The 18386-nt window shown below is 54.4% G+C and overlaps 2 protein-coding genes across 2 annotated transcripts in view; both read right to left on the bottom strand.

Annotated features, from left to right (window-relative positions):
- HNF4A (hepatocyte nuclear factor 4 alpha) overlaps window positions 1-3706 on the bottom strand; it is a 33613-nt gene extending 29907 nt beyond the window's left edge. Inside the window, exon 1 of the mRNA XM_077787021.1 lies at window positions 3515-3706. Within this exon, the coding sequence (XP_077643147.1) occupies window positions 3515-3563 (49 nt within the window). The 5' untranslated portion in view covers window positions 3564-3706. The remainder of the gene's footprint in view (window positions 1-3514) is intronic.
- A 1876-nt stretch (window positions 3707-5582) lies between these two features.
- Window positions 5583-9411, bottom strand: R3HDML (R3H domain containing like). Its single transcript, XM_021527899.2, has 5 exons — window positions 9151-9411; window positions 7763-7881; window positions 7117-7249; window positions 5891-6006; window positions 5583-5788 (listed from the first exon to the last, which is right to left on the bottom strand). Exons 1-5 carry the CDS (start codon window positions 9409-9411, stop codon window positions 5656-5658), a joined length of 762 nt encoding a protein of 253 aa, XP_021383574.1. The 3' UTR covers window positions 5583-5655.
- Window positions 9412-18386: the final 8975 nt, after the last annotated feature.

Genomic DNA, 18386 nt, shown 5'->3' with positions numbered 1-18386 from the left:
TGCTGCCCTGGAGATGTTCCTCTTGCCCTCTCTCCATCCTCCACCTTCTCACACACTATTTTCAGCTTCCTGCAGGGGTTTAGCACCAGTGGAGACCTTTCCAGTTCACAGCCTGTCCTCAGCAGGTGCTGGTGAGGATTTCAAATGTGCCTCCACATCTCTCCAGAGCTGCAGCATCACTCCCTTCTCCCCCAGGAACTCACCCAGGGTGCTGGGGACAGGCCAGATTTGTCACTGCCTGGCAGGGCATCCTCCAAGTCCTTTACACAAGGCACAGGTTTGATGAGAGGGAAATAAGTGCCCCCAAGTTGTTGTTTAGGGAAAATGCTGGTGACAGTCTGGGGCAGGGATGGATGGGGAGGGTTGCAGTAACTGCAGTGGGAGGATGCTCTTACTGATACCACCACTGCCAAGAGAGGGCCAGACCTGCTGGCTGTCCCAAGGCTGAATTCCAGTGCCAAGCTTCCTCATGAGAATGTATCCCTGGCTTCAGATGGATGCTGAAATCCTGAAGCTCCTAAGACGGGATAGGGAGAAGGGAAAATCAGAAAAATCTTTCCATCTATCAAAAGAAACTGAAAATAACTCTGTGACCCACTCCAAGGCTGAAGGCCCCTCTGGAGGACCCAGGTGTGCCTCCATCAGACATGCCAGCTCCATGGCCTGTCCTGCTGAGGGCTGGCAGCTGCTGGCTGCAAGGGCATCACTATGGGCACGGCTGGGGCTCAGCACCACCACTGCTGTGTGAGCTCCCCCACTGCTTTGCAAGGGAATAAACTTCCAGTGACCCTGGGAAGGGTTGGGCCACCTCTTTGCCATCTGCAGGGTGCTGCATCCCAGCTGCTGTGCCCACTCTGCTGCCCAGCCCCAACCTAACCCTACAGAGCTGCCAGGGAAGCCAGGCACTGCCCAGTCCCCATCCCACCAAGACTTCCTCACCTCTATTTGGATAACTTTTTCACCCGTTTTATTTATGAGGACTCCCCTCCTTCTGCCAACACTCTGAGTTTCCTCTCGCTTCAGCCTGGGAGGCCCATCTTGCTTTTTTATTCTTATTATTTCTCTCCCCCCCTAGCCTGGCCCCAGGCTTGCAACGGGTGCTGGCCAGAGCCTGCTTTTGTTCAGCCACGGGAGCAGATGGGGAGAGCGGCCGCAGGTGGGATGGGCAGTGATTCCTCCCCGTCCATCCAACAGCACCTGGCTCTGCCTGCACTTGCCCAAGCTCAGCATGTGGCTCAGTTGCTGACTCTCAGACTGAAAAATTAAAACAAAAACAACTATGAAAATCCTATTCAATAAAAATAATTTTTAAAAAATTCAGGAGAAAGTTACTGTCAGAAATGTTTGCCTGTGTTTAAGGTCACTGATGGGCCAGGGTTGGCAAGTGGCTGCTCACATTAGAGACAGCTGCAAGTGGGCCAGAATAACTTCATCCCAAGAGATTAAAGAGCTTGTTCAGCTCCTTGTGCTGCATCTGTCAGGCAAAGCTGGTTGCTCACTGCAGAAATGAGATTGGCTTTGCACTTTGAGGCAAAGCTGGATGCAGGCACCCTGGATGTGGGGATGGCCAGACCTGGCCACCCTGCACCACCTGGTCTCCCAGGCTGATGGGAACATCCCTTGTACCTCCCCTTCTCCTGCAAATGAGATGTAAGTCAGTCCCTGTGAGCTGAGTGGGTCAGGAGCCATCTCCCAGCAGCAGGAGGGGCTTCAGCCTGGAGGATGCTCAGCACTGGGTCCTCCTGGGCCAGTTCCTGCTCCAGGATCCAACCCTCTGCACATCTCAGAGGTATCAGTCCTTTGTTTCACCAGCTCACACGTGTCCTTCACCACGTGGCTCCTTGCACTTTGTCCAAGCAGCACCAGCTGGACACAAAGACACAACCTGCCCTAAACAGAGCAAAACCTGGGCAGTTTTCTGGGTATTTTCCTCCTGTTGGCTCCTGCAGCTCAGAGGCAGAAGTGAGCAGAGCTCCTCCAGAGGCCTGGCTCCTGTGGGCTGGGGATGCACAAAGGCTAAAACTCAGCATTCTGTAACTGCTTGATCACAACTGCCTGCTCCAGTGACACTACAGCAGATCCTATACAATCCCTATACAGTCCTTACACATTTCCATTGCCATAGACCATGGACCCACCAAAATGCTGACATGCCCTGTGTCTGGCCATGGCTCACCATGGGGTGATGTGACCTGAAATAAAGTGATCTGCAGGGCACTAAGGTGCTGGGGGCTGGGGCAAGAGACACAAGGCAGCATGAATGCCACAACAGAAGTGGGTAGGGCTGGAGGTGACACCTATGGGATGCTGCAGGCCTGGATCAAGGGAAGCAACCATCAAAAGAAAGGCCATGAGCAAAGTGCAAGAAGGTGGCCTGGGAGTCCCACAAGCCCTCCTGGGACCTGAGTTTGCACACATAGTACCTGGGAGGTGGACTGGGCAGGGGGTGCATGCTCATAAAAGAAAAGAGGAACAGGACATGAAAAATAGAGGGAGGAAAGCAAGGTAGTATGATGGGAAGCCCCATGGGGTGTGATGGGAAGCAATGGAGAGTGCTTGAGAGTGATGGAATGCCGTGAGGATCTGATGGAGAGCCACAAGGAAGTGCTGGAGAGCCATGGGAATGTGATGGAGAACCTCATAACTGTGAGAGCCCAGCTGCTGGGATCTCACTCCACAGCCCAGCCAAGCCCAGGGAACCAGGGCTCCCAAAACACACGGGACCCAGCCAGCTGTGTGGGGATGCTGCAACACAGGCACAGTTGTCCCATCCTGAGGATAACCATGGGCTGATGTTCAGCCTGGGCAAGGGCACCTGCCCCCTGGGGTCCACGTGCATTTTGTTGGCAGCTGGCATCTGTCACAGCCAAGGAGCACAACACAGGGCTGCTCCAGGCTGGTGCCCACTGTGCCACGCTGGGAGCACAGACATAGGCCTGGCAGGCATCTCGCCGTGGCCAGGTGACCAGGCAGCATTGTGCCACCTGATGCTGTGCCCTGCAGAGGCTGGAGGCTGCTGCTTGTCCAGGCACTACACTCCGTGCTGGGAAAGCTGCCCAGCCGTAACGCCGGCCCTGGGCAGGAGCGCCTGCTGTGCCCACTCACACAGCCCGGGCATGCCACGGGCCACCTGCAGCCTGTGCATCGGGGCTGGCCGTGTGTCCTAGGGCAGCACTTCACCTCCTCTAAACTGCTGCCACTGCTGCTGCGAGCCTGGCAGCAGCAGCAGCAGCCCCTCTGCCAGCACATGGGGCCGCTCTGCTCCCTCAGGCACGTGCCTTCCTCTTTGGGTCAAGCAGAGTGAAAGAGAGAAAACGCACACACAGGATTTGCATCATATCAAAATCAACCAGAGCCCTTCTCCTGCCTCCACCTCCAGCCTTTGCGGATGCCTGAGGCAGGGGGAGCCCGGCGGGGCTGGGCCGTGGGGCTGGGGGCTGCTGGCCGCTGCCAGCCCCGCTTCCCGCGAGCGACGCCAGGCCGGCAGCGCGGGCGGTGGGAACGCTGTACTCACCATATGGAGCCTCCATCTTAGCGCTTAGCTGGGTGCTTACATTGACCATGTCTCGCCGGCTACTGCTATGGGGACTTGGGGCGAAAACCAGAGGAAGTAGAGGAATAAAAAAGAAATCTAAATAAATAAATAAAAATGTCTCTCACTAAGGAACTAGGTGAAGGCAGGAGGGAGCGCGGAGAGGCAGGGCGAGGAAACCTGCCTCTCCTGTTATCTTATTGATTCGCTTAATCAGGGCTAATGTGGGTGGAGATGTTAAATAGTAACCAAGCTCTTATGGAAACCAATCTGCAAGGTGCCGTTGCTGTAGCTATAGTAACTGCTGCCAAGCTAGAAACTCAAACACGGCTTTTACTGGACTCTTTTGGGGCTCCCGCTTCCAGATGGTGTCAAGGCCGGGGCAGCCGCCGGGCTGGGGTTCACCCCCGGCCACGGGGAGCCGGGGCAGCCGGATCCAGCTCTGCAGTGTCCCAGGCGCTCGGGGTTTTGTGCCATCGCCCACCCAAGATGGGAAAACCAGGTCTGAGTCTGTGTACTGCAAAGGGCAAACCCAGCATGGGGGGCCAGGGGCTGTGGGATAATGTAGAGACTGGCAGGGGCAGAGCAGAGCCTGGATGAGGCACAAGGAGCAAAATGCCGAGGCCACAAGTCGAGGCTTGTCTGCCTAGTGCCAAACCAGAGGGGTTGCTTGGGGATGCTGTGGTGGGATGCAGGGTGATACCCTGAGCACAGCACTGGGCACAGGGTGCTTGCAGCTCCTCCATTTCTCTCTCTGTTACCCAAATCAGGGGTACTCATGAGGTGCCACAGCCACTTATGGTCATCTGTGCTCCCTCTGGGATTGCTGCATCCGAGACCTCATGGTAGGAGATGCTCAGGTGGGCTCCCCATGAGGCTGTGGCAGCCCCTGTGCCCCTGGGAGCTCCATGACAGGAGCAGTCTGGGCTGCAGGGGCTGTGCTGGGGCCAGCAGGACCATGTGCAAGAAGTGCTGGAGAGAGGACAGCAAGTACGTGGAGAATCCAGAGCTGAAGCTGAAAAATTATTATCCATCAGCACAGAGCCTTCCATATCTCCTGTACATCTCAGGAAGAGGCCAGGCTGGAGGAGGCACAGAATGGTCCTTGCCAGTCTCAGGATCCTCCCAACACCTCAGCTATTGAAACCCTGCAGCCCCGAGGGGTCCAAATTAAGGATATCTGCTCCTCTGGAATGGAAAAGCACATCCCAAGGGAGCATGTGGTGGGGAGAGTGCTGCTGGATGCAGAGGGCTGCAGCACAGGAATCCACAGCTGGATGCTCAAATCCAAGGACTTGTAATTCAGCAATCCCTGAGTTTGCTGAGTGGTCCTAAAGAGGGAGGGCATGTGGATAATGGGGTTCTCAGTGGCACTCGGGGCGAGGTAGAGTAGTGGGATGGTGTGGGACAGCATGGGCGGGACAATGATTTTGTGGCCCTCCAGCGTCATCATCAGCCCGTGTCCCAGCAGTGCTGGCTTCTCCCACACGATGGAGCAAAGCGCCCAGACATCTCCTGTGCCCGTAGCCCGTGGCCCCACTGAGCGCTTCTGCCTCCCCTTTGCTGCTTACACCCAAAACCAGAGCAAAGACACTGGCGCAGTGTTACCCCGAGGCTTCAAGCTGCGAGTGAAGGAGAACCAACACAACCATGGGGATCTCCAGGCTGCTTTATTGGGGGGCTCAGAGCTGGGGGCCCCACAGTCAGAGGGGCTGCTGTGAAGCAGGAGCATGCTCGGGGCTCTCCACTTATCCAGCTGCCCACCACGAGGGGAACATCTTGGTGGTATTCACTTACACCAGCCTCTGCCTTAGCACCGGGGAGGACAGTGGGGAAAGCCCCCTGAATCTGCAGAGCAGTGACCATGCCAGCCAGCCCCATTCCCTCCTTACACCCCTAAACCATCCCCATTTCAGAAAACAGGGACCTGAACTGTCCGTAGTTCCCCCAAAGTGGGAAGCAGCCAGGCAGCACTGCTGGAGACGTGTGTTAGAAAAGCATTTTCCTACATGGCATTAGGATGAAGCAGGTTGGACAGCCAGGCTGCCAGGGGGTCAGTGTTATAAATAATAATTCTTGTTCACCCCATCTCCATTCCCAGGGCTCCTCCTGGGGCTGCAGCCCTAGAACCAGCTGACTTGGTTGGATTTGACTCCGCTGAAGCACATGTTGTTGGAGCAGCCCCCGCCGTAGGTGGGGGGGCAGGCTGAGCACGGCCGCCCCACCTTGTAGGGCGCTTCTCCCAGCCAGTTGCCCCTAAAAAGAGAGGAGGGCATCACCTCTGAGCATCACCAGCCCGCTGCTGACACTGCTGTGGGGAGGGAGGATGGCACGGGGGGCTCTTCCCCAGTCACTTACTTGATGGCATAGTTGCAGACGAGGAGGATGGCGTGACGCCACGTGCTGCCCCACACCCGCACGTTGGCACAGCTGCCCAGGGCACAGCCCAGGCGGCTCGAGGTTGCCCACACCATCTATGCAGGACAGAGAATAGGCACTGTTGTTGTCCATCCACCCAGGCACCCCACAGCTGATAGCCCCAGGATGCCAGTACAGGGCTCTGTCCCCCCAGGGAATTTCATCCTAGCTGTCCCAATCTCTTCGGCTGGATGCTGTCCCAATCTCTTTGGCTGGATGCTGTCCCATCACAGGCAGGGCTTTGTTACCAAAGGGTGACTTTTTGCTTTCTCTCTCCTACCTGCAACCTGCACTGCCCTGCACAGGATTGCCTTGCCAAGCTCACATCCATAAGCAGCAGAGTCTGGGTCACTGCTCCAATTTATCCAAATTAGTACCTAAACCTCACACTGAATCATGACCAGCAGTTTACCCTGCACACAGGGAGGTCGAGCAAAGACAAAAGCTCCTCCTAAGCCTCTTCAGGTTAAATTTCTTCCATAAAAAGTGTATATTGCCTTTTTGCAACCGAGAGCATCTCTGAGTATCCTCATGGATGAGCCACATGGGGATGCAGATGCTCAGGTAAAGGTTGGAGCCATGAAGAAGGGGTAATTGGGGGTTGAGACAGTTCTGCTGCCAGGCAGAGAAACTGAGTTTTCCACCTTGTGCTGGCCAGGCTGTATGGGGATGTGCCAGGGGATGAAGGGGCTGCATTCCCAGGCCAGGGAGCCAGAAACAGCTGGGTGCTATGAAGCTGTTCCATCACAGAGAAAAGGATTCATGCTTGGCAAAACTACAAAGCAGCTTTTTTTTTTTTTTTTTTTTTTTTTTTTTTTTTTTTCTCTTCACCACCTTGAAGTTTTCAGAGGTGCAGTGAGGAGAGAAAGGCCAAAGGAAGGGAAAAAAGCTATTTAAAAAATGGAAACCTCCAGAAGGTCCCAGCTGTATCTCCAGTGGGTTGTGAACCCCTGGGACCTTCCTGCAAGAGCCTAAGTGCTGGAAAAGCCCAGGGTGGGAGGGCATTGCTGGCATCCCTCCAGCAGACACACTGCCAGCTGCCAAGACTGCTGCTAGAGCTGGCAGCCACCAGGGTTTGACCCTGGATCCCAGCTGCTGCTGGGAGAAGAGCTGTGAGCTGCACAAGACCCCCCTTGGGGTCTGGATTTGGGGGCTGCAGTGCTCACCTGCGTGTAGTGGCTGCAGACGGAGCCGCTGCATTTGGAGGGGCAGCGGGGGGTGCACTCGCGGGGCTGGGGGAAGGAGTAGTGCTGCTTCTCCTGGTGCCAGGATTTCACCATGTCCATGACAGAGCGGTACCTGCAACAGTGCTACAGGTAAGGTGGATCTACTCCACATTAGAGGTCTTGGGTGAAAGAAAGGAAAGGAAAGCTCCACACTGAGGAATTGGAGGAGAGAAACGGTTTGGAGTCAGGGCCCATTGGGATCAAGCATTCCTGGGAAAAAGGGGTAAGGATATTCTTGTGGCCAGCCCACTTGTGCTCAAGGCCAGAAGACTGGAGACATGCTCAGCCTTGTGGAGGAGATCCAGGACCCATATCCCCCTGATCCAGGTGCCTGGCAGAGAGGGAATAATGTCAAACTTCCCAAATGAGCATCAAGCACCTCTGCTTTCCTGTATTTACCCATCTGCAAGAGCTGTGCCCTCCTCCTCCACTCTGAGATCCTTGATGTGCCTCTCAGCTCTACCTCACTCCTATGCAGTGCCAGCTCAGAGCCCCTCTGCTCCTTGGCTGAGGGGCTGCTGCTCCTCCTGCAGCATCGTGGGGTGTGGGGTTTTCCCAGGAGCTCACTCTGCCTCAGGGCACTCACCTGCCCGATTGGATGGAGAGGTTCTGTCCCACATACTTCATCAGCTCGGGGGGGCCGTGGTCCCACAGGCAGCGTGCAGCCCACGCCTCCGCTGCCCTGGCCAGCCGCTCATCCCACACCTGGCCATGGGAGAGGGAAAGGGCAGGCAGGAGTTTTGGCTTCCCAGAGTAAGGAAGAGGAGAAACCTGCTCCCTTGTGCTGTGTGGGCTTTCTGAGCACCTCTGAGTGTCCAAGAACTACTGACTCATGCATCAGGCTAGAAAATGCCCAGGGAAAGGAAACACAGCAGCGTGTCCAGGAGGAATGGACCTCCCCAGCTACTGCCACAGCTCTGGACACGCAGCATGGCTGAGCAGGGATGCCCTGCAGCACTGCAAGCCCTGTGTGTGTGATTCCCTCCAGGAATGAGCTCCTGCACAAGGTGGAGCTGAGCACAGGGCTGAAACTCTGCAGCCCTGTTCTGCTGCTGCAGCTCGCAGCTGTCCCAGCCCTCAGTGCAGCCCTGGCCACAGCCTGACCGGTGAGCACAGCTGCTTCCTTCATGCATTATTTAAAGCTTCCTCACCCGTCCTGAACGCCTTTGGGGAGATGCCTGGGTGAGTTACTTTGGAAGGCAGGAATTTAGGCCAAGCAAGAAGCAGTGCAGGATGCTCCCGGGCATGTCTGACCTGTTCTGGTACCCAGCAAGCTGGGCTGCTCTGTTCTTCTCTAAACCATGTCCAGGGACCACCCAGCTGCTCCCTCAGAGCTGATCCCCTTCCTGGGAGCAGAGCAACATGTGGCACCTCTTGCCCTGAGGGTCCTGCCCTGTGTAGGCTGGAAATATCTCCTCTTGGAGGACCTTTAGGGCTGGGTGAGGGGCTGCAAGCAGGATGGACAGAACCTGGAGAAAGCTCTGCTCAGGGTGACCCTCATCTTGAGTTGTCCAGCCTGTCAAGACTGTACATCCCCTCCTTGACTCACTCCTGCACGTTTCTTCTTCTGGGAGCTGGAGCCACTTGGAACACTCAAAAGGGACTCTGGAGATTGTGATGGGATCATCCCTCACAGATGCAATCAGAGGAGAGGCTCCTACCTGGGTTTTGGTTTGGGACCTGAGCTTTGCATGCTTGTAGCCACTCCCAGATGTCCCAGACACAGGCCCACATATCCTAAATCTGCCCTCATGGGGAACCATCTCTGTGCTGGGACTCCATCCCTCCTACACAGAGGCTGCATGGCTCTGCTTAGCCCCTGGGATAAAAAGAATCCCCCAGGGCACATGTTCAGCCAGGAATCTGGCCAGCACCCTGACATCCCTCCTAGGCTGGGGCTCCCACTTCAGCAGTGAGCCCCTTGAGCCCATCAGAGCTGTGCACCCAAAACTCCCCTGCCACAGCCCGACTCACCATGTATTCCATATTGGCAGCAGGAGGGGACACCTGTGCCCGCACTTGGTTGTGATAGTCCAGAATCACACTCATGTCGTGGGGGGAGAGGTGTCGCTTCCTCCGGCCCCGCGGGACCCCCTCGGCCCACGGCAGCCCCGCGGCCGTGCCCTCGGGTGGGGACAGCAGCTCGGTGGCGTTGGGCAGCAGGAAGGAGCTGGCCAGCTGTGTCACCCAGCAGCCCAAGGCTGTGAGGTACAGGTGCAAGTGCAGCACAGCCATGCCAGCCCGCCCGGTGGGATCAGCCAGCAGATTTCTGTTCCCGCACGGAGTTCAGCAAGGGCAAGGGGGATTGCTGGTCCCTGCTGCTGGTGTGCAGAGCTAGGAGAGAAAACAGCACAGGCACCACTCAGGATTGCAGACACCATGCAAACACCATTTCCCAAAATAAGGTGGAAACAAGTTTTCTTCTTTTTTTTCCTATTAATAATAGTAGTTTTTCCCCTATTAAAAATAGTAATATTTAAAATGAATCTCTTTAATAACCTTATTTATCAGAGAAAATTCCCCGGGATTTTCAGGGATATGCCTAGGGAATTGATTTTCTTGTCTGTTTTAAAAAAAGAGAAAATCAGTAGAAAGTCTCCCCCATTTTTTTCACTTATGGCACATACCTGTGGCACAGGGGATAGTTAGGAGAATGCTGACAGTCACTGCAGCCGCCTGCCCTGTAACTTCCTGGGAGTTTGGTTTGTTGAATAAATCCCCAGCACAAACAGAAACCTTACACAGATAAAGAAATTCACGGCAAGACTTAAAAGCATTGTCGTGAAGTCCTAACGACTCGTTAGGATTTAGGTGGAAAAGAAAAAATTGCCACTTCAAAAGCCGAGTATTTTATTAAAAAAAAAAAAAAAAAAAAAAAAAAGAGAACAGCCGATGCACCTCCTAGCATCCCTGCCAGCCCTTCCCGGAGCAGCGGGAGGATGTTCCCGCGACCACGTACCGTGAGCGCTGAGGGAGCGGCGGAGCCCGGCGGCGGCGGCGGGATTGACCTGCGGGAACAACCTGCGGGAACAACCTGCTGGGGATGCGGGAGGCTCGGCTCAGCCCCGGCGGGCAGCCCGCTGCGGCCGCTGACGCACAAGCTGCATCTTAACTCTTCCCCCGGGGAACGTCCTGGAGCTTGGGAAGAGCCCTGCCAGGAGATTTATAGGCTGGTGGATGGCTCCGCGCACACAGGCGCACGCAGGCACACGGAGCCCCGCGCGGGGCCGGGGGGAGCGAGCAGGGCACGGCTCGGTGCCTCGGCGGGCGGAGGGGCTGCTCCTCGCTGCTGGCTGGGGATTTGTTCAGGCTACCTCCAGGCAGAGATTCCCAAAGCCATCTCTTTCCTGTTCATTCCCTAGCTGGGATCTTGCTGGAGGCAGTGGGCAGAGAAGCGGATGCAGGTCGGTGAGGGATGCAGAGGGGGTTTTGCCCCGGTAAGGGAGCAGCAGGGCTGGGACTCGCCAGGAGCCCCAGGGTCACCCCACTGTGGTGCAAGCTTAGCAGATGGCAGAGATGCCCCTTATGGGGGTGGCTGGGAGGGGACCTGGTGGCCACACGCGTCCCTGGGTCAGCAGCTCTCCCCGTTATAGATGAAGCCGCTCGCTGGGCTGGGCGTTGCCACCTGTGTAACCCGAGGACGGGCTTGTCGCAGCCCGCAGGGACTCTGCCCATGGCCCCACCGCTGACCTGAGCTGGCAGCGCCCAGCCAGGGTTATCTCAGGGGAAAGCAGTGGCTGTGCTCCCTCCACTGTGTCCATGTGTCTGTCCCCAGGGAGGGGAAATGGCTGTAGCATCTGAAAGCCATATCCTGCAGCATCAAGTGTGTTTCCCTACAACATCCCACACAGTCATGATGCCGGGGGATAACTGAGTTATTGCAGGTCACAGAGACACCTGGCCAGCTAGAGGGACTGCTTGCAATGCCTGTCACCTCTTCCTCCCACCATGCTCAGAGCCAGCACGGGTGGCCGTGTGTGACCTGCAGCAGGGCTCACTGCTGTCACCCCCCATGCTACAGTGCCCCAGCTAAGCAAGGTGCTGGTCCCCCTGTGCCTCACCAGCTTTGGGTTCACCACAGGTGGCTTTGGAGCCAGGATCTGGCTCTTCAGTTGCATGAAGAGGAGCACCAAGACCAAACTCCCACTCCTGAGCTGGCAAGGGACACAGAGATGTTGTGCAGGGAGGAGAAGGCAGTCCCGCAGCAGCAGCAGGCTTCTCATGCCCCAGCTCTGACTGGGACAAGAACTGAGGATCCCAGACGCACAACTCCTGCCTTCTGCAGGGACTGAAAGCATGTCCCAGAGCCTGGCTGGCTGCACCCAGCTGCCCCAGAGACCTGCTGTGCACCAGAAGCTGAGCAGGAGCTCAGGGAGGTGCAGACCTGAGCATGGAACAAGAATAACACCCAGGTACTGAGCTGGTGTGCTGTATCAATACAGCTTCACCCTGCTGGGAGCCTCCAACGAAAGAGACCCTTTTGTACATTTTTCCTGGCATTGTCTCTCTCGTAAAGCAACTCAAGATGCTGTGGGCCCTGGGGAGCTGCTGAGACGTGTGCCAGAGTGGTATTTCCATCCACTCCCCACCCAGCAGGTAGGATGATGGTTGTGCCAGCAAGGAGACAGGGAAAATGCAGCTGGGACATCTCTGGCCCCACTGCAGCACTGCAGGAGGGGATCCCTCAGTGCAGAGAGCAGCAGCACCCTGTGAACCAGCAGGGCTGGGTATCCTGTGGGGGGCTGTGCTGTGGATGGGACTGGGTGTCAGGGTGGCTGCCATAGCCCTCTGATTATCCAGGCTGCCTGTTGTAGGGGTCTAAGCAGCTCAGCCTCACCTTCCAGCACCAGATCACCCCAAAACACCAGCCACCTCTCTGCTGGTGCTGGGCAAAGTGCCATCCCCAGTTTGGCAGCCCTGCAGACGCCCCTGTTTCACGCTCATCTATGGAGACAGGTGTGTCAGCTCCAGGGACCAGTGGCAGGACAGCACATTGTGCTGCACCAGGGTGGAGGCATGGTGCTGCCTCCCTCCACTCAAACCCACACATCAAATCTCTCATTAGTGAGGCTGCTAAAGGCAGTTTCATTCCCAGCAGATTAAAAAGGCAGATGGGGACATGCAGCAGTGATCCTAACTGGGCAGACTGGGAGGTGCAGCTGTGCCAAGTGCACACTGAGGTAAGGACACTGGGGCTGTGGAGAGGGTGGTTTTTAATGATCTATTATTTAACAGAAGACAGAGCCCTGAGCAGCAAATGTTCATCCAACACTGTGAACTGCAAAGCTTTTAATTTGGGAAACTTTTTTGAGTTTTTGTCTCCCTGGGGGCTCAAGGAGATTGAACCCACGGCAGCTCCCTCTGCCACGCAGCAGCTGAGCCTCTGTGCAGAGGCAAGGGTTTTGTCTTGGGTGCAGATTGAAAGCACTGCTTAATCAGCACTCCACGAGACAATCCAAATTCCAGGAACTGGAAGGGGTTTGTGTCCCTGCCAGGCGTAATATCCTGCAGCCCAGACTGGCCCGGCTGCCAAAGCACACGGTATCTGCAGCGAGGACCTCGCTGGGAGCCAAGAAGCACATGCATTCAGCTGGATACAGCCACAGCCAGCCAATTCCCATTTTAATGAGCATCAGGGGGAACAAAAAAGATAAATATCACTGCATTCAAGCACTCCCTTGGCAGAGACAGCCTCTGATGCTTTGGTGAACAGACAGCAGCTTGCTCCAGAATAAGACATAATGGGACTTGCAGGATTTCTCTGTCATGTTTATTTCTCCCATCTGTTGGCTTTGGGCATCACCCATCACCCACATTCCAAGGTGGCAGACGGTGACATGAGCCCATACAGGACTGAGCAAGGCTTTGCCCTTTGCTGATGTCAGGATCTGCTGTGCTCCCTGAGCATCCGGATGCCTGGAGCAGGTTGATGTGGATTTCCATAGCAGGAGCCTTCTATTTATTGTGGTAAAGTACAATGAAACCAGGGTCCTGTCTAAACAAAACTTTCCCCAGGCAATGCACAAACTCTGTTGCTTGAGTAAAATATTCCCCTCCTATCAACTGACAGAAAAGCTCATTTTCCATCTTTGCTGAAAAATGTTCCTTTTGCCCAGTCCCACTCCAAAACATCTAAAGACCACCAGCTACCTTGGTGCCCACCCTGGCAGGGAAGGAAAGTGCTGCTTTTGGTGGATGTTTTTATTTCTGGAGCCCTGTAGATGTCCAGCATGTCCAGAGCTTGGTTCCTCCTAACACATCATGAGGGGAGATTTTTCTGACTTGGAGGTTGGAAGATTCGATCCCCACATCTTGTGACTTGAGTAAATCCAGGCTGAGCTCCTCTATGTTATTTTGTGATCTTCCAGGAGTGAAACACCCATTGAGGTGTAACACAACTGAGATCAGTCCTGAAGTCTGAAGACTCCAAAGTCATCCTTCTTCCTAATTAGGAGCAGCTCCTTGTAAATGCTGAATCCCTTACTGAGCTAAGCTGAACCTTAGAGGAAGAGCTCCTGTCAGACCTCACACTGAAGAGGTGACCATCAGCAGGGACAGGAGTTCTCCTGGAGCCTTTCATACAATGCCCAGCACGTCCCTCTGCTTCAGATGTAATGTCCTCTTACAACCCACAGTTCCTGCTTGTCTATTTGCTAAGGTGAAAAAAACCTTTCCCATTTTATATGTAGTGATGGTGTAGGGAGCCAGCAGTCAAGGGTGTGGGCAGGAGCTGCACATGTGGGTCTGACCACCCAGGCTGGGCTCAGCAGGGTAGCACAGAGCAGCTCTGCCCTCAGTCTGGCTCCTGACCCCCCTCCAAAAGTGACCTGGGCACTGCAATTAGCTCCTTTTAGTGGTGCAGCTGGCCAGGACTAATGCTTTTGAGTCCTGAAGTAAAAACCACTTGTTTTGGGGTATTAACTAAGGTGTCCCTCAAGGCTGACATGATCCTCCATGAGCTCCTTGGTGAAGAGGTGGGTGTCAGCCTCCCACAACACCTGTGGCACTGTCAGAGCTGTGGCCCCACCATCAGCCTGTGACTGCCTGCGAGGAAACTCTGATGGCCAGTGCCTCCAGCCAGCACCAAGATATATTTGGAACCTTTGAAAGGTGAGAAATTTTTCCACTACCTCTAGAAATAAACATCTCTGAAGTCAAGCTCTGTGGACAGTAGTTGCTCGCAAGGGTATTTTTTTTACAGTAACTGGGCTAAGTTTAGAAATTCACTTAAATAGCACGGAAGCTCCTCTCAGCACAATTTGGAAGATAGTTAATTTGCTGCTTGCTAACAAATGGTTGTTTAGCCTGGTGCTGTGGGTGTGTGATGGTCTCACTGCACACTGCCAAGGTGAGAAGAAACTCTCAGCTCAGTGGGAAGAGGGACCCATCACACCCTGAGTCAGCTGAGACCAAGACAGACCCAAACCTTGGAGCTGTGAGTCCCTCACCAGCTGCAACCAGGCTGGGCCTGAGACCCCCTGCCCCACAGCAGTGCTGTGCCCACCCTCATCCCCACTGCACACCCACAACTGTGCCCACAGACACGTGCCAGAACCAACAGCCCTGGAAACACGGTGCTCCTGGGGTTTTTACTCTGCTGCTGCCAGATTTCTGCATGATTGTTTTCCAGGCTCATTGGTGGGAAACCCATCGCTCACACCCAGGAGTCATGGTGGGAATTTCCCATTTCACCAGCCTGCATTAATTCATCATCTGGGTGAGCTGAGATCATGTCTTTCCTCATCATCTGACACAGCCACTGTGTAGTGGTTGGGAGTGGTCCAGCAAAGGGCTGGATCAGCTGCTGGACGGGGGCTAGTGGATCCCAGCCCCAGAAGCCCAGACCCAGGGAAGTGAAGTCAGGACACACTGGCAGCCTCACCATGTAATTTTCTTGCTTGGACGGGGGTGTGCCACAGCTTGACTGCAGCCCCTGTGTATTCACTCCATTCCCTTTTTTTCCAAGACCAAAATTAAGATAGAAACTGAGCACCTGGCACTGGTTCACAGGCAGGTTATTTGTAGCTGCACAGGGAGGTGTTGTTCCCATTGCTCCTCTTCTTGGGGTGGCCCCACTCACTACTCATGTGCCCATAACTCCACTGGGGCACCAGTAAACATCCTCTGACCATCCCACCACTGCAAGGTTCCTTGTCTCCAGCTAAAAAAGGTTTTTGCTGTAGAAAAACGCTGCCAGTGTTTGTTTGTTTGGCTCAGATTAAATGCCTGGGGCTAAAAGAGATACTGCTTTTCCTCCCTGCCTCTGAAGGAAGAGGGCGATGTTTGCAGTGTTTTTTCGTGCTGTGGGATGTTGGGATGGGTGTAAGTTCTCCCGGAGTCTGCCTGGGGCAGGAAGGTGGAGATGCAGCTTAGGTGGGTGATGATCATTCAAAGCCTGGGGGGATTTAAAAGCAGGCTCTGGTGAGCGCAGGAAGATGGTGCAGAAGGAAAGACAGAGTACAGGAACTCTCAGGGGCATCCAGAGGTGATTCAGGGCTTTGGGCAGGAAGGATGTGCCCCCAGAGGCTCTGGGTGTGTTCACATTTCTGCACAAGGCTGGGAAACAGCAGCAGTTCAGCTCTCCCCAGCAGTGCTGACAGGTGACATAGGGATGAAATCTGGAAGTTTTCCATCTCCTGAGTGACACTGAGCAAACCACTTTCCATACATATTTCTCTGCCCATACTCTCCCATCTTGATTTCTCACACCTACCAGAGGTCTCTGAGGGGTTCCTGTGACCTGTCCTGCACCAGAGCCAGTCCTGCCCTTCCAGGTGAGCAGGGCAGGACTATGCAGGATTTCTGCAACATCTGCCAGCTCCTGCCATGGAAGCTGAAAGGAGCCTATGATATTTTTCCTCACTTTTAAAATCTCTTGCTGTACTTGCACATCTTGGGGCTTCCTGACTTCTGCCTACGGAAAGTGAGAAGTTTGATGGACATTTTGTATTTTTCCTCCAATCTCCCATAAAGATGTATTGCGAATCTTTTTCAAGAAATCTCCTTTTTCTCGTGGAACTTCCAAGCTTTCCCATGTCCAGATGGCTGGATCCAAGCTGCCAGGTTTCTCTCTGCTTAGACATGAAATTTTTCAGGTTCAGCCCTGGAGGCTGAGAAGTTTGCAAGATCCACTTTGTTCGGGGAGGGGGCACCCCCAGAGCCTCCTGCAGCATTTCCCAGCCCCTTTCCCTCAAAGACACCCTCAGGGGGTTTGTATATACCCAGCTGGACCCTGTTACAGCCCCTTCACTTTCTTTTGTGTTTTTAACATCCAGCTGATGGTTTCTGGAGAAAGGGAGGCTGGCATTCCCCGTGGGGTCATGTTGGAGCAGTGAAGGTGCAGGGTCAGGTTTGGGCACGGGGGTGAGGAATTAGCCCAGCCCCATCCATCTGCATTCATCTCACCTGGTGCTCAGCTGTTTCTACTTTTTCCCTTCCCTTTTTCTTATTGAAGCTGCATTTTCATGCTGTGCTGATAAGCAAGAGGAAGCCTGGGGCGTTGGTGGGTGCTTTGGTGTCTGAGTGTCTGAGTTCCCCCCTCCACCAGCTGCTGCAGTACAGACATCATGGGCAGGGTGGTCCAGCAAAGCCCTCTTTGAAAACAAACACCCTGAGTCCCCCTGCAATGGGTTGGTGGGACATCAGAAGCCAGAGCTTGATAAATTCATGGGAGTGTTAAGTGATGGTGTCTCCTGGAACAGGTGACTCAGTGTTCAGGGTTTAACCTGCAGCAGCAGGTGGGACACACAATGTGCTCTCGTGCTCTCCGAGCAGCTGATGCCCACCTGGAGTAACTGGCATCAATGAAGTTCTTATAAAGCTACAGCAGCAGTGCTGGGAGCAGGGCAGGTCTTCTCCCCAGACAAGAAAAGGATTTTTCCCTCTGCCTGCTCCAGTGATGGAAAGGATGAGGTGTGTGCAGGAGCTCCTGGACCATGCTGAGGGAGGCCTCCAGGTCTCCTGGCCGCAGTGTTTTGTGTCTGCCCCCTCCTGAAGTGGTTCAGTAAATCAACAAGGCTCCCCTCTGTGCCTGCTGAAACCCCTCCGGCCGTCTCGCACCGATGCCCGCTGAGGTGATGAGGGGGGTTAATTGACTCTGACAAATATTTGCCTGTTTCCCTGGCTTTGCAGCAACCTCACTCCAGCCCCAGCTTTGAAGTGCAGTTCAAAGCCCCAGCAATGCTGACGTCTTGGGAGGACCGAGCTCTCCCCAGCATGCAGAAACTCCTCTGAAAGGAGGGAACTGCATCCCCCCATCCTCCTCCTCGGGCACCAGCTGCAGTCCTGGCATTTTCCATCATCTCACAGGGTCCTGCTCATCCTCCCACCCAGAGCGAGATCTGCTTTGCCAGTTGTTTGGGGCCTACATTAAATAATCAGCCCAAAGAAAGGCCTTGTTCCAGCAAAGGGGCAGAACATGTTACACGTGTATTTTTGTTCCTAACCTCCGAGTGGTGTCAACAGAGATTGGGCTGAGTCGCACATCTGTGGTGGGCTTATATTTAAAAAAAATATCTTGTTTGAACTGTACAAATAAACACTTGTGAAAAGGAACCTGTTTCTTTAAGTGAAGTTGGTAAATGCTCTGATTTAGTTCAAGCACTAGGATTTGGCTTTAATTTTATTTTTCACCAGAATTAAAGCTAGAGGAGGAAAAAAAAAAAAAGTTGTTTATTTTCAGAACAGGTAGAGTCTAGGCAGGAGGAGCACAACACTCATCACCTACCTTCTCCTCCTTGGGATGTTGGTGACAGGGGCTGGTCTCTGTGCACTGTTCACCACCCTCTACACCTTCCTTCCACTTGGTAAGGTGCAGGCTGAGCTGTATTTTGGGAGATGCTGGATGCCTGGCAGACTGGGATGTGCTTCCTTGGTGAAAACCCAGAGCAGCCAGGCTGGGCACCTCACACTGAAAATCTGGGCCAGACTGTGATGAACCAGCAATGGTCCTGCCAGCCCCTCAAGCCTGAGAGTGAAACACCAGGAGATGCCTTGGAGAAGGTTCAGAAGCTCAAGAACAGACACTTCAGGCTCAATCTGATGTTTGGGAGTTTTTAAGCCTGCTGGCAGTTCTGTTCATGAGGTTCCAAAACTCCTGCAGATGATAAAGGGAAGGGTCTTGGAAAAAGTGTGAAACACCAGAACAGCTCTGAGCTTCTTGAGGCAAATTCTTTCCTCCCCTGCCCTCACCCTGGGGATGGCTGAGCTGG

This window comes from Lonchura striata, chromosome 17, assembly GCF_046129695.1.
Source record: "Lonchura striata isolate bLonStr1 chromosome 17, bLonStr1.mat, whole genome shotgun sequence".
NCBI lineage: Eukaryota > Metazoa > Chordata > Aves > Passeriformes > Estrildidae > Lonchura > Lonchura striata.
Note: the sequence above shows the minus strand (reverse complement) of the source record. Positions and strands in the feature narration are given on the sequence as shown.